The 14,277-nt window shown below is 37.8% G+C and overlaps 1 protein-coding gene across 2 annotated transcripts; it reads left to right on the forward strand.

Moving 5' to 3' along the window:
- The first annotated feature begins 11,625 nt into the window (after positions 1-11,625).
- On the forward strand, positions 11,626-13,840 carry LOC124344623 (macrophage mannose receptor 1-like). Of its 2 annotated transcripts, XM_046798227.1 has the most exons (7): positions 11,626-11,785; positions 11,848-11,933; positions 12,006-12,120; positions 12,631-13,005; positions 13,099-13,175; positions 13,250-13,355; positions 13,445-13,840. In XM_046798227.1, the coding sequence occupies exons 1-7, from the start codon at positions 11,677-11,679 to the stop codon at positions 13,687-13,689; spliced, it is 1,113 nt and encodes a 370-aa protein (XP_046654183.1). In that variant the 5' UTR covers positions 11,626-11,676; the 3' UTR covers positions 13,690-13,840. The 2 variants fall into 2 exon arrangements, with proteins under 2 accessions (XP_046654183.1, XP_046654184.1); XM_046798228.1 differs by lacking the exons at positions 11,848-11,933; positions 12,006-12,120.
- The last annotated feature ends 437 nt before the right edge of the window (positions 13,841-14,277 follow it).

A 14,277-nucleotide genomic window follows, 5' to 3' on the forward strand; every position in this document is an offset into this window, starting at 1 on the left:
TGCTGTTACGATGTATTTCCGATATCCTTTCCTAGCCTGTCTTATTTTACACGAATTTCCGATTTTTAATTTATCCCTGAGGAATTTAGTTCACTAAATAACCGAAGGTTTAGAGGTCTTTATAGCAGCATAGGCTCCTCCTCCATCGGTCGACCTGAAAAGCTTTATTGGGATTTTTTTTTCAACCAATAGGAATCGTGGAAAATGAAAATGGTCAGTAATGACGAATTAATCACGTTTTTAAGCTAAAACTGGTAGATTTACATTATGGTAAATATAACTAACGATGGAAAGTAGAACATTTTACTACTTTCGGCACTGGCTATAATGAGTCAGAGAAAGGGGATGGGATAGGCTGGATCCATTCGGCAACAAAGGAATATATAGCCAGTATGTAGGCCGTGATGGTAGTAGGCCGTGCTTTCATTATTACAGGACTTTCTGCAAATGTCCTAAAGTTCTTAACACCGTATTCAACTAAACTTAAACTAACTTTAAATCCCGAAGGTGCCCAAGGGCAAGGGGCTTTATAGAAGATTGTTCTACAAATGGAACATTTATAAATGGTGTCAGAATCGATAAGGGAAAAATAACATGTCTTGGAAATGGGGATGTTATAGCTATGGCCTGTCAGTACAGGTAAACTTTCACATTCCTAGGCTCAAATCATGTCAATACCAGCTTTCCAATTGAACTGAATCGTAATTTTTTTATTGTTCGCAAACTTGGAAAAGGGTAAGATTTCTTTTATGCGTGGGCCGTGGGCGAATGTGTAGAATGTGGTGTAAGAAATGGTGTAATATACATTAACAATTACTCTAGTAGTTAGCGCCATGAGCTGCAGATTAAAAGGTAATAAGTTCAGACCTGATGCTAAATAAATAGAGAATAAGGTTTACACAAAAATTATATTAATCGTCAGTAATCACATCACCGTTTAATTCTAGGACTCTTGCTTATCTAGCATTCTTAAATTTCATTTAGCTTTCCGTTAAAAGGTTGCTTAAAATTCTGCCGCATCGCGGTAAAATAGTTAGTGTTGTTAAGGGGTAGAGTTAAGTAAAGAGGGGGTAGAGGGTTTTGGTTAAAAAATGAATATGGTAAACTGCCATTACAGAGTAAAAAGGCGGGTATTTGAGAACATACAAACTTTCAGCCGCGATTGTATATAGCACCAGTAAAGTTTTTTTATTGTAGGTCCCTGTTGAAGTAACGGGTTTCTGCAAGCCTTGCTGAGGTTTGCAATGTGGAATGGACGAATTCATCAAATAGATCCCCAACGCACTTTTTCCGCAAGTTTTCTCGAGTTTTCCCACTGCTCTTCTGCTATATATATGATATTACTCCATAGAGCAGCGCTTTCACACCACCATGTTTCAATTGATCTGTACATAGACACTCAATTGTCAATTGATTTTGGTTCTCTGAAACATCGGCAACAAAGTGGAATCGATCCATGTTTGAGAATATAACAATGTATTAGTCGTTTAACTTTGGCGCTAGCTACATCCTTTCGGGGATCACGGCTATTTTACAATTGTGTATGCAGACATCTTGTAATAATTTCATTCGACTCTCAGCAATTTATGTAATTCTTCGAATTTGTACTTCGAAGCACACTGTTGTAAAGCACACAAACCAAAAGCACATTCGCTGAGTGCTTTTATGTTAGTATTAAAAATGTTTAAATGGTTTGTAAGAAGGCCTACAGCTGCGTTATAAGAGAAGAAAGGGCAAAATTGAAATAAAAAAAATGAGTTTGTATTAGGCCCTTTTATTTTCATCCAACTTTAATTCTAATACTATCAACTTAATCTACGTAGCGTCTTTGACAAATCGTTCTATTTTTTGTGTGAAACCTGACGATTTGAATGAATATTGTATTGAATTGCTACTTTTTACTTCTAAACCTCTTAATTTTTCATAAAAATTTAAGAACTTTTTATTTTTAAAAATTTGTAAGAAAAATAGTTTTAGCATTTTTTATACATAGACTTTATCATGCCCCGAGGAAATAGAAAACCCAACACAACCCTTTGTATCTTCTAGGTTTCTTCTTCAGCTTTTCTTTCCATTCTTCCTTGGGGGGAGAAAATGGTGATATTTTTTTGTAAATACAGTACGTTTACAAAACAATAAATAATAAATAAACTACAATGAATATTGAGGTAAAATTAAACTTGCAATATAACGCGATAACTAAGGAATGCAATTATCCAAATTAAATAAATAGGAAATGTAGATAACTGAAAGGGAAAACTAAAACTAGAAATGATAACGGTGAAACTCCATAGGCCGCAATGCAAGAAAAATTACTAGTTCGAGTACATTTTTTTTTTTGTTTTAATCATACTGGCAATAAAAAGAAATGGAAGACGCGGTAGTAATGAACGTTGTTTATTATGGACAAAAAACCAACAAAGCAGCACATAATTTGTTAGTGTGAATGGAAACATGGGAGAAGTTTGAAATTACATAATACATCCCTGTAATCCAAAAAACATAATATATTTTCTCTTAGATATTCCCCACATCATGAAGTACACTTTTTCACATCATGGAAGAATATTTTAAACACAAAGATGTTCAGGTAAATCATTTGTAATATGACATCAAATTAGAAGTAAAAATTTGAATTAATTGGTTTGTTATTTCGTCATCTTAGTTTCGCGGGGAGAAGGTAGATTTTTACCACTTCAAAAACCTTTTTGAAGTGACGAAGTAAATAAAACATTAAGAATGTGCAGTAAATTAACTCCTGTGCATATCTTCCCCAATACGTGGAAAAAATTACCGTCAAACTCGCTACTCAGGTACACAAATAATGACGTGATCTAACCAATTTGAATTTCACATTTTTTTTAACTTTTTTCAGAATCTACAGCAGCGGGTTTCGAATATTACAGAATTGATCTCGGAATAGAAGTATTCAAAAATACTGAACCTACTGTGGACATGGTGAGGCTGCTTAATGCTGCATTTGATGTCATGAATGGTCGTTATAGAGATGAATCCATCAGCAAAGAAAACTGGAAAGAAAAACACAAACTATTATACAAAATGTTGAATGTATGTGTGCTATGCTCTCCGAACTAATGAAATATTTCTCACTTATTTGTAAGGTGTTACATGAACTTCTTGATGCAATTGCCATAACAGAGCATCTATTCACAGAAGGAAATTTATAACTGTTCATGTCACAGACAACATTACAGGCGCTAAGATTATCTATGTACCTAGCACAATAGATCTTACAAATGATCTTCTTGCAGACAATTATGAGTTCATTTTAACCGGGAAATTCACCACGGATTGTATAGATGTTGCATATTATGAAAATTAATTCAGTGGCAGTCACAAATTATATTTTTAATTATATTTTTTGTCTTATTACCGTTTTTTAAATAATCCGCAATGCTTTAGGATCCAATGAATACCCAATTATTCATTCATTCATGCAGATATTCCGGCTCGTTTGTATATACTTTCTGAGGACGAGGAACAGCTACAAATGCTGGTTTCGTATGGTGAATTCCTTTAGGCCAAATGCAATCAATTACAATATTACACACATAGTAATCATTTTTGGGTATTTTAATAATGTATACTGTCGTCTATAGTCTTTGCAAGGATTGCCAACGTTTCATTATATTTCCCAACGGCAACGGTTGCTTGTGTGTAAAAATGGGAAAAAAGTTTTCAAGAATAGGTAACTCGATACACGCAAGAACCTTTTTCCCGAGCCCGTCATTCATCAATGTGCTGCTGCGTTGTCTTTTCCCCCCTCTTGGTGCACTTTTCTCTCGATATATTCATTTTTCAATAACTCGATAAAATTTCAATTATGAAATTGCCACAAAAAAAAAGCTGGAACACACATCAACCGCGCGATCAACGGTTTTTCTCGAAACACAAATTTCAAAACTTGAAATACACTTCTTATTGCTGCCTATAGCTCCTGAATCACCGGAAGAAGCGCTACGTGTAGGATACCGCTGAATAGGTTAGTCGGGACAACGTCTTTTTTTCTCTCTAAACATAATGCCTTGTATATATAAATATAGTTGAACCTGATTCATTCAATGAAGCTGAACGTTTTGGTTCTTTTTGATTGCACAGTATAATTGTGCCTTCTTTTTTCTTTCTATTCCTTCGACGTGTGTCTTACGGAAGGAAACGAGCGGAAAAATCCCACTGCTTTTGATTCCGCCTTTCTTCCAACGTCAGCCCCTCCAGCATCCAGCGTGCGGACCGGCGCGCACACCTTGACAGCGACAGTCGGGATCTGCTGCTGCGGTATCAACTCATTAATCGTCGGTTTATGGCATAGATATATAAGTACACATGATACACACACAGTCAATTCTAGTAGATAGAGAGAGGGGAATATATTCCGATATGTAAATCAGTTGCCGAAGTTGCAGTCGGGCGGAAGATTTAACAAGCACAACGATTTGTAGTATACACTGCATCACTACTACACTGTGCCGCTCTTGTATATTCTCTTATTTTAAATGCACCTATGTACATGTCGTGCATCTGTGTATGTTAACGCTGGATCCGTGTCCGCTTTTTCGACTCTTCGACTGCCGATTATCACAGCCATGAGAGCCCCCAACCGCTACCAATTATCAAAGTCGTCACTTATATGCAGCTTATAGAGCTCCTGTGCTGGTTATTCTGTGGTTCGGCTCTTGTCACTTTATTGTGAATAAACCCCCCCGTGAACTCCAGGGTGCTTGCGGCCCGGCTGTTATCCTCGTTGTTCTATAGATACTTCAGAAGCTTGACGATGAGGGGCTGCAATAAAGTTTTGGGTCGGAAATAAAAGCCAATCACAGAGAAAGAACACAAAACGTAGACATATATAACATTTCTTTTAACTCTTTTGTACCAGGGCACAGGTGAGTGATTTGACGAAGACTTATATGCCAGCAGTTTGGCAGAGAGCTGCTGCTGTCGTGCAGAGCAACAAAACTTTTTGAGAGGGAATAATCGAGTTGCCTTTGCTGCTCTATGTATACGCAAACAATGGCTCCTTTATCTCCTTTGACTCGAGTTGGATAACACATTTCACTCTCTGATTCATTTTTCTCTCTTTCTCTCGTCGTGTCCTAGCTAGATAGCTGTCCGGACTGCTGTTTAGAACGTGCTGGTATAGTACGCGGTGTGTGCGGTTTATATACTCGGGTCCCAATTATATTTGGCTGCTGGGTTGTTGGAGTTTTGTGTAACGAGCAACTAAACTTTACGATCACAACGTTCCAGCATCAGCGGCCATCAAACTGTGAAAATGTCTTTGCTCTTCACTTTCCATTCGCTTGGCGACAGCGCGCGGGGTCTTTTCCACCAATTATATGCCGCCAGTGGTTGCTAGCAACCCGGTATACATATACGCGTATATTACATAGCGCCAGTAGCGCTCAGAGCAAGACATGTCGCATTAAGTCTGACGAGCCGAAATGGCAAAAGACGAAAAACAACCGTCATCATTTGTCGTCTTTCTTCTTTTATTTTTTCATGTCTAACTATGCAAAGGCGTATGTGTTCTGCTCTGGTAGTATATATAATAGCCGGAAGTTATAACCAGCAAGTCGCACATGATTTGACGACACGCCTTAACGCACCGAGGAATGAGGCTCGTGATTTTGATGAAATCATCGGTGTGATTCAGCTGTGTTCGTTTGAGTGTGATACGCACCCAAATCGAGTTCGGCTTGCTTCAATCACTATCTGAACTAATCATTTGAGTTGAACTCAATTTGAGCGCTACATTTCATTCGATGGCAATCGCTTTGATGAGGTAACTAACACGAACTTTAGGTATACATGGAGTATACACGCAGCCCCCCCCCATTGTACCCCAAGCCATTGCCAATTTCAATCTTCACGGTCTTAATTTAATTTTGTCCTTGATAATAATCACTAAAAAACAATAACTTGAAATTTTTTGGCGGAATCAGCAGACAATAAAAAATGAATTTTTGTTGGATAACGCAAATCAAAAGGTTTGAAATCTTGAACGCTAGGTGGCTTGAAGTTGATGGCCGGAACTCGGAAATGACAGAATGATAGTGATGTTACGTTTAACTTAACGGATAACGTAAAAAATGCGTTAACGGACCATTTTTCGGCTCCGCTAATAACTTAACGTAACAACGTAAACGTAGTATTATTTTTAGACGTTAAATTTTCACGTTATTTATTAATAAGTTCATCGTTAAACTTTTTTGATTTTCTGTGAGCTGAAACCAAAAACCAAGTTGCTTTTTCTGTTGAAATTTATTTTTGCCTTAGGCATATTGTTTGAGAAAACTTAAATGAAAAAAATTGGTTTGTCTTTTTAAAAATTTTTTTGCGGGGATATTATTAAGGCATATTATTTCTCAAAATAAACGCAAATTTTTTTTAACGTAACGTAAAAAATAACATTTAATTTGCGTTAACGTACTGTTTCAAACAACACGTTAATTAACGTATTAACTTAACGTATACATTTCAAAGCCACGTTAACTTAACGGATAACGTAAACGTAGTCGAAATCCTATACCACGGAAATTCACTACCACTACCTACAGTGAAAATCGGAGCAAAGATATCGATCTCGCTCCTTGCCACTCCTCCACTTTTAACTCCATTCCTTTTACCATGCCTAAAACCTACTTCCCTACACACCCGCCGAGGCGCTTATAGCTAAGGAGCAGGGCAGGCAAGCAGGCTTCACTTCCAGAGAAAAAGCAAAAAAGCAATGGAAGGGCTCGCCATATGAGTAGCGGTACCAGTATTCTACAGCTTTGAACAAAGAGTTGAAACTGGAAAAAAAAGGTACAAAATTTTTTGTTTTTGGCAAGGCCGAAAAAATTGTACGCGCATAAAAGAAAAGGTTTGAATTCATGCGGATTTGAGCTTTTATCATTAGCCATTTTAGTGGAGTCAAGACTCAAGATATACAAAAAGAAGGGTTACTGGGAACAAACTGCATCACGCATCTCTTCATGAACTTTATTCTTTGTATTAATGTTTAAGTGTAGCAAAAACCCTTCCGAAAAAATATCAATATTTACTGTAAAAAAATGCTATAGAAAATGTAAACCTTGGAAAATAAATTTACGTAAATGAAATTATTTTTAAAGCTAAAAAATTTTCCTTATTCTTTTTTCATCATATTGCCAAGTTTAGTGTTGTGATCGTGAAGGACTATGCTGAAAATTTCGTCAAGTCACCAAAAGCTGTTTACAAGGGACCTTATGGTCAGTCCCTCCATAAATTCATTGTTCCTAGCTATGTATTTTTCCTAAATTTTTTCTATTTTTCTACAAAAAAAGTTAATATAAGTTTCATACTGTAAAATATGTTTGCCATTACAGTATATATTATCGTTATTAAGTTATTCAGCTTTGAATATTGCCAATTCCACAATAGTTCACTCAGCCGCCGCCGTATACACAACCAAACGCAATTTGTATGCGGCGGCGGTCTATAGGGCTCTTCGGGGTCTGTTTTATTTAGGCGTTTTTCGGGTCTGTTTTTTGAAGTGTCATATGTATTTTCAAAGATCATGGAGTAAGAACAATTGTAAACAAGAACAGTGTAAGCGTGCACTAAACAAAGGAGTAGAGCGAGCTTACTACTTTGTTCTTACTCCATGATCTTTGAAAATACATCATGCCCGCACCTGCTTCTCCACGCTGCGTTGCCAGATAAAACGCCTAAATATTCATTTCTCTCCCAAAATTTATGTGGCAATGCTGCACCCCCTCATTTCTTAGCTGCCTCCTCTCACCCCCCAATTTCCATACCCCTCTTCCTTTCTTCTAAAAACAGGGCAGAACACGTCCCGCTCTCCCATCGACAGGTCAATGTCTCTCGCTCTCTGTCGTCTATCCGAGAGGAGATTTTGAGAAAAGAGATTCCAATGACTTATTCCAATGACTTGCAGCATTGTCGGGGATATCCCACGACTTTTCTCCTTCTTTGAGAATCCCACATACTACCATACTGTAAAAAATATGTCGAACAACCCTATTACCTAATTTCACTTTTGATGGCATCGGTGACCAAGAAGTTTTTCCTGGTCGCCTTTTTGTCACTCACGTCTTCCAGTGCGGTTCTATCCATATCAGGATCTTCAGTGGATTCATTTTCTTCCAAATGCTTCCTCAGGAAATGAGTACGGGCGTTTGAATGGGACGAGTAGTTTTTAAAGCACCACTAATTAGATGAGGTTCATTAATGCTTTGCTGCCATTTTCTCACTGTGGTGCTGGAAAAATTCTCTCTTTTTCGGACCCATATTAATGGCCATCACCTCGATAGCTTTTTCGGAGTCGCGGAGAGATTCGTGCAATTGCCATTGCTCTTTCTCGAATATTTCCAACTCATTGCAGATTGCATCACTTTCTCTTAGAGTTGTGCTGGCATCACGGTACTTCTTCTTTGTCGTGTAACGTCTTCAAAATTACTTCATACCTAACAAACGTAAAATAAGAATAACACTACATTAAAGGGGGAAACAAAGGAAAATACCTAGCAGCCAGTTCTTCAGCCTCTATTGACAAGTGAATGTCTTCTTCATCAAAAATGTTGGACTTCGAAGCTGCGGCAATGCTTTGTTGTTTTAATTTGTTTGTTGTTTTAATTTAGAAATGGCAACTTCTAAGTCGTGGCTGGCAAAAGGTTGTTGGAGGGCTCTATGGTGGTGAAAATAAAAATGAATACAAGAGAAATCCATGAAATTTAAAAGTAACTTACTGTAGCTGCAATTCTGTTTCAGTTAGCCAACAGCTAACGTCTGTTGGAAGAAATACCCTAGCATGTTTAAATTCCAAGTCTTCTTCAACAATGGCATACCTCTTCCGATAATCAGCGACTATCTGCCTCAAAGCTAATTCCTCTTCATTAAGCATTTTTCCTTTGGCATGTGTGAGCCTATCTGCTGACTTTCTCGTAACAATCATCAAAGCTTCCTTTATGGCAACAGCGTCCTTTGAGAGGCCTGGTAGCTCTGATGATGTACACTTTGACAATTTCGTCTCCCACGTTTTAAACAGAGTTTCAAGGTTCGCTTTGGCTTTCTCGTACTCTGCCGTAGTTGGGGGGAATTCACACCAGACATCTCGAATGCAGGACATTTCACGTAGGGAGTAAAGCTTTCCTTAAGATTTAGAAGATTCCTGGGAAAAAAGTAATATCAAAAGAAAATTAGTCATGTAATATAAAAGTAAAAAAATAAAACATAAAAACTCACCAAGAACTATCTCCTTCTTCAAATATCGAAGCATTCTTGTCGACCATGTACTCGGGAATTCGGGGGAGTCAAGCCATTTACCTTTTCAACTTCTTCGAAAAGATTGAAAATTCCTTTCCAATTTTGATCGGTTGGCCCCAAACTGCCGAATCCCGATTTGTTGAGAGATGCCAGGTAATTTTTGGCCATAAACTTGTCCAGCAACAAACCCCTTATTGGAACATATTCGCTCCTGTAGACTCCCTCTTCCTGCTTTTGTACTCCTGCCTCCATGGATGTATTGCAGGCTTACAAATATGGGTTCCGAAAGTGTTTGGTGTTTTGTAGGGGGGGATGACCAAAATAGCACCCGTCTCAGGTCCTTGTTTTTTCATAGCATCGCTTATGAAGTTTTGCAGAGTCCCCATCTCGTCAACTGATGGCCTGTAGGTCACGGCGTCGTGATCACAGACAGCTATTAGACATATAAAAGATTTTTAAAAATTGCTAATAGAGCAACATCACTGAAATACACACATTTTAAAAAATTGCTTCAAGAGCAACATCTATTAATGTGATTATTTTTTAAAAAATTGCTGCTAGAGCAACATGACTGGACCAGATATATATCAATATCACGAAAACACAAAATATGCCACATTACATAAAGACGTGTAAATTGAAAACAGAAAGATGTAAATGTTACTCACGGACACTTGCAATCCAATCCCGATGAGACATCTTCTATCTAGAAGCCAACCATTCCTTTCGAACTGGACAGACTTGCCAGGAGTGCTGTCCGGCTTTACAGAAAAAACACGTAGAGGGTCGTTTTTCAGGCATCCTATTCGTCTTCTCCGTCTTCTTTTTTGCGTCATTCTTTTTCTTTGTTGACCGCCGCCGATTCCACTTTACACCTAAAGTTACACATTGAAAAATAAAAAAAAAAAAAATATATAAGGGAGACATACAAAAACATTGTATATTCGTTATTGTATAAGATTAAAATGGTAAGCCAATCGTCGCATTGAAATAATTTAACTTCTACGTTGAAAACACACCGCCAGAAACTTTTTGACGTCACCCACATTTGACATGATGTACATTTTCGATAGTTTTGTCTAATTAAATTAAGGTGAGAAGATAGCCCAGGCTGGTAGTTTCTAATACCCGATTGCTTTCCGATGAAGATTAGATTTCTGGAAGACCCTCTTTTCTCTTTAGAACAATAAATCACTTATTTATAAGCTTCCAGCTGAAGCAAAGGGGGGCGGCCATGTCGCTCCAGCAACAACGGAATATCTCGCTCAATTAAGCAGTGACTGCTCTCTATCTCTTTTTCTTTTAACTTTCTGGCCGGCTCTGGTCCACCTTCACACTCACTTGCAACTAGGAAGAAGAGTATGTAGTAGAAAAATCTATTTGAATTAACAAGCGTCCGTCGGGAGGCACGTCGGGAGTTCGGTAAGCGCCTCCAGTTAATGAGAGACTCGACCGGATTTACCAGATTTTTTTTCCATCCTTTTCCTTCATTTGATTCTTTTCATTTGGGGACGAATTCCTGACCGTTTCATTAAGACGATCGAAAAGTCTCTGTCCCCCCGCGTGCCCGTTTCTCGACCAAAAGATAAAACATGCTAGCTGCTGACATGGTGACGCATGGCCGACGCCAACCGTCCGTCTGACTCCTTTTCTCTTTTGGTTGAAATTGAAAATGTAGAGAAAAAAACCAAAAGCGGCCCGGCCAAATTGAAGCGGGCTAAACGGAATCACGTTCAAAAAACGTACGCTGGCCTCGTTGATATAATCAGCGGTGCAAAACTACACATCACCCGGAAACTTGTTGGGTGACGGGATCTGAATTTCAAAACAATTGTCTTTTGTTACAACCAAATGAACAATAAGAAATAAATTAATGCGAAAGAATTATTCCACTTATTCTACCGCCTCATATAATTACGTTTGAAAAAAAAATAATTTGCAGACACCCAGGGGATATTCCTGTAATGTTCTGATAAGATAGTGGATGATTGAAGTCAGTCAACATCTGCAATGGTTGTACTTTGGGTTTTTCCGTTGTAAAAAACCCAAACAACCAAGGAACTTTGACTACTTGAAGATAGTGGATGATTGAAGTCAGTCAACATCTGCAATGGTTGTACTTTGGGTTTTTCCGTTGTAAAAAACCCAAACAACCAAAAGTTGTGTAAAATTAATGGCGCTGATGCCTAGACTTTTAAAGTGACAAGGAAAATAAAAGAATCAAAGTAAGCTGACGACAAACATTTCTGATGTTAATGTGATAAAGTGTAGATAATTTGAGTATTTGAGATACCTTTGAACAGTTCAGTTTGATAACCTGCATTATATATTGAGTAACATTATCTGTAGCTATTTCAATCGTCTAAACGGAATCAAGAACGAAATAGGCAATACAACTTTATTCGTGAAATGAACAAGAATTTGTTGCCGTTCAAGTTCTGCCTGATGGTCACAATAATGGCCCATTGCCAAAATATTTTCATCCCTGCAAAATTAATAGGAAAAGTTTATTCAAAAGGTAACAAACTATTAAATTAACGATTTGAACTTGAACGTAGGCCTTTACATTATAACCGATAGATGTTTGTCCTGGATTCTTGCAAAACGACCCTACAATACCTTGTTGGGTTTTGAGTGGCAAATGCTATTGTTTTTCTACCGCAAAAGTAGATATTTATTTTCGGAATTTTTTACATACTTACTATTATATAAGTTAATTCGTGGTTATTTTTGGGAAGCGCCTTGATTGGTCCAATGCGGATACATTCTGCAGAGAAGAAAACATGAACCTTCTTACTATTGAAAATTCCGAAGAAAATCAGCTTATCTACAATCAAGTCAAATCACTATCACGTAACACGTATAGCCTCTTACCAGAGCACTAGAACCCTGGTATAGCACCACTTATATGGAAAGTTCTATCTAAGCCATTTTTCTGAAAAGTGTTTCTCAGTCAGCGCTTCTGTTCAGCGCCACAGCGGGTGTGTTGTGAACTGTTTTTTTCCCTACTTGCAAAAATCTTCTTAGAAAAATCTCCTAAACCTAAGAAACAGGTTTAAAAAACCACTTTCTTTAAAAGAATTATGTTTTTCTTTTTTTAGTATTGTTATGAAAATAGAAAAAAAAATACGCTGTGTCAGAAGATGGACACTGTTGGCGCTAATCAGAGGCGCTAAAACATAAATACTTCAGACCATTTCACACTATCGATTCCAAAAGTCGGCACTTTGGATAACATTTCTGCGAGGAAAGTTAAACAGGCAGTTGCGCTACCAGGGTTCTATGGCTATGCTATTAGATTTACTAACATACACAGTGCTAAGTTGACATGTATAACGCGAAAATGTAAACTGTAACATATAGAAATTCCCAGCGCTGATTACTATTGGACTTCGGGGAAATATTCAAACAATCGATGGGAATGGTCGTCTACTGAACCGATGGATTACACGAATTGGTATTGGGGAGAACCATCTAACATCCAAATTGGAAGCTTTGCCTTCATCAATTTCAATTTTGACGACACTGGATATTGGTTCGATGAAATTGGATCTAGCACTTATATCCTTTTCATTTGCGAATCCATCGATGAGGGCACAGCAGAGACAACAACTGATGCAACCACGACTTTATTATCGTCGACTACCAAGGATACTCTACCTACTACTGTTCAGAGATCGACGACACTAACAACAGCCGAAACAGAATATACAACATCACGAACTACACCTGGCTCATGTAAGAATAATAAATCTTTTCGTGATCGATGTGCCTTACTTACTTGATTGATTGAGACTTTTGTTTAATTCAAACGAACAATCTCTACCAAAGATGATGGTTGCCTGCCATTTGAAGAATGGGGAATGATGTGTAATTACTGGAACGAGACATGCTATTGTTTCACAGGGGTAGGAAAATAAAAAATAACTTTCCATTCGCGACCTTTTCACCTTTTCAACGAAGTGTTACTATTTAATCGCAGGCTTTCCTATGGACGGAGGGTGAAGCGTTTTGCAAGAGCAAAAATATGACTCTTATGGCTGTTGAAACAGAAGAGGAAGATAGGATGATCTACCAAAACTGTAAAGGTACGTGGCATTTAACTATGCTTTATCTGGCAACATAATTTGAACACTCTCTGACGAGATTCCGCGCTTGATACTAAAATAACATCTAGGTCATTGTCCCACTTACTTTTGGACTGCTGGAAGATACTCCCCACTTAATAATCGCTGGGAATGGGCAACCACCGAACCCTTTCCTCCTATGAACCACACCAATTTTTGTCAGGGTTACGGAGGATCTCATAGCGAACCTTATTGTACAATTTTTGATCAACAGCAGAATTATGACACTGGGTATTGGCGGACTCTTCCCTGCGACATAACCAACTCACATAACCCCGTGGCTTGTGAAAAATAGAACATAAATATGTTGAAACTTTAACGAACTTTAAATAGAATAGTTGAATTACTCCTCTAGTATTATCTTCATTTGAAAAAGCTTGATTGCTGCAGTAAAACATTAACTAGAAAATGTTGTAAGAAAATACAAACTCCGAGGTAGCACTGTATGCTGTTACGATGTATTTCCGATATCCTTTCCTAGCCTGTCTTATTTTACACGAATTTCCGATTTTTAATTTATCCCTGAGGAATTTAGTTCACTAAATAACCGAAGGTTTAGAGGTCTTTATAGCAGCATAGGCTCCTCCTCCATCGGTCGACCTGAAAAGCTTTATTGGGATTTTTTTTTCAACCAATAGGAATCGTGGAAAATGAAAATGGTCAGTAATGACGAATTAATCACGTTTTTAAGCTAAAACTGGTAGATTTACATTATGGTAAATATAACTAACGATGGAAAGTAGAACATTTTACTACTTTCGGCACTGGCTATAATGAGTCAGAGAAAGGGGATGGGATAGGCTGGATCCATTCGGCAACAAAGGAATATATAGCCAGTATGTAGGCCGTGATGGTAGTAGGCCGTGCTTTCATTATTGCAGGA

Source organism: Daphnia pulicaria, chromosome 6, assembly GCF_021234035.1.
Source record: "Daphnia pulicaria isolate SC F1-1A chromosome 6, SC_F0-13Bv2, whole genome shotgun sequence".
Lineage (NCBI taxonomy): Eukaryota > Metazoa > Arthropoda > Branchiopoda > Diplostraca > Daphniidae > Daphnia > Daphnia pulicaria.

Coding starts and splice junctions, on each gene's coding strand:
- LOC124344623 (XM_046798227.1), top strand. CDS start 11,677: ATGAACAAGAATTTGTTGCCGTTCAAGTTCTGCCTGATGGTCACAATA. Junction 13,006..13,098: donor ACGAACTACACCTGGCTCAT/GTAAGAATAATA, acceptor TCTCTACCAAAG/ATGATGGTTGCCTGCCATTT. Junction 13,176..13,249: donor CATGCTATTGTTTCACAGGG/GTAGGAAAATAA, acceptor ATTTAATCGCAG/GCTTTCCTATGGACGGAGGG.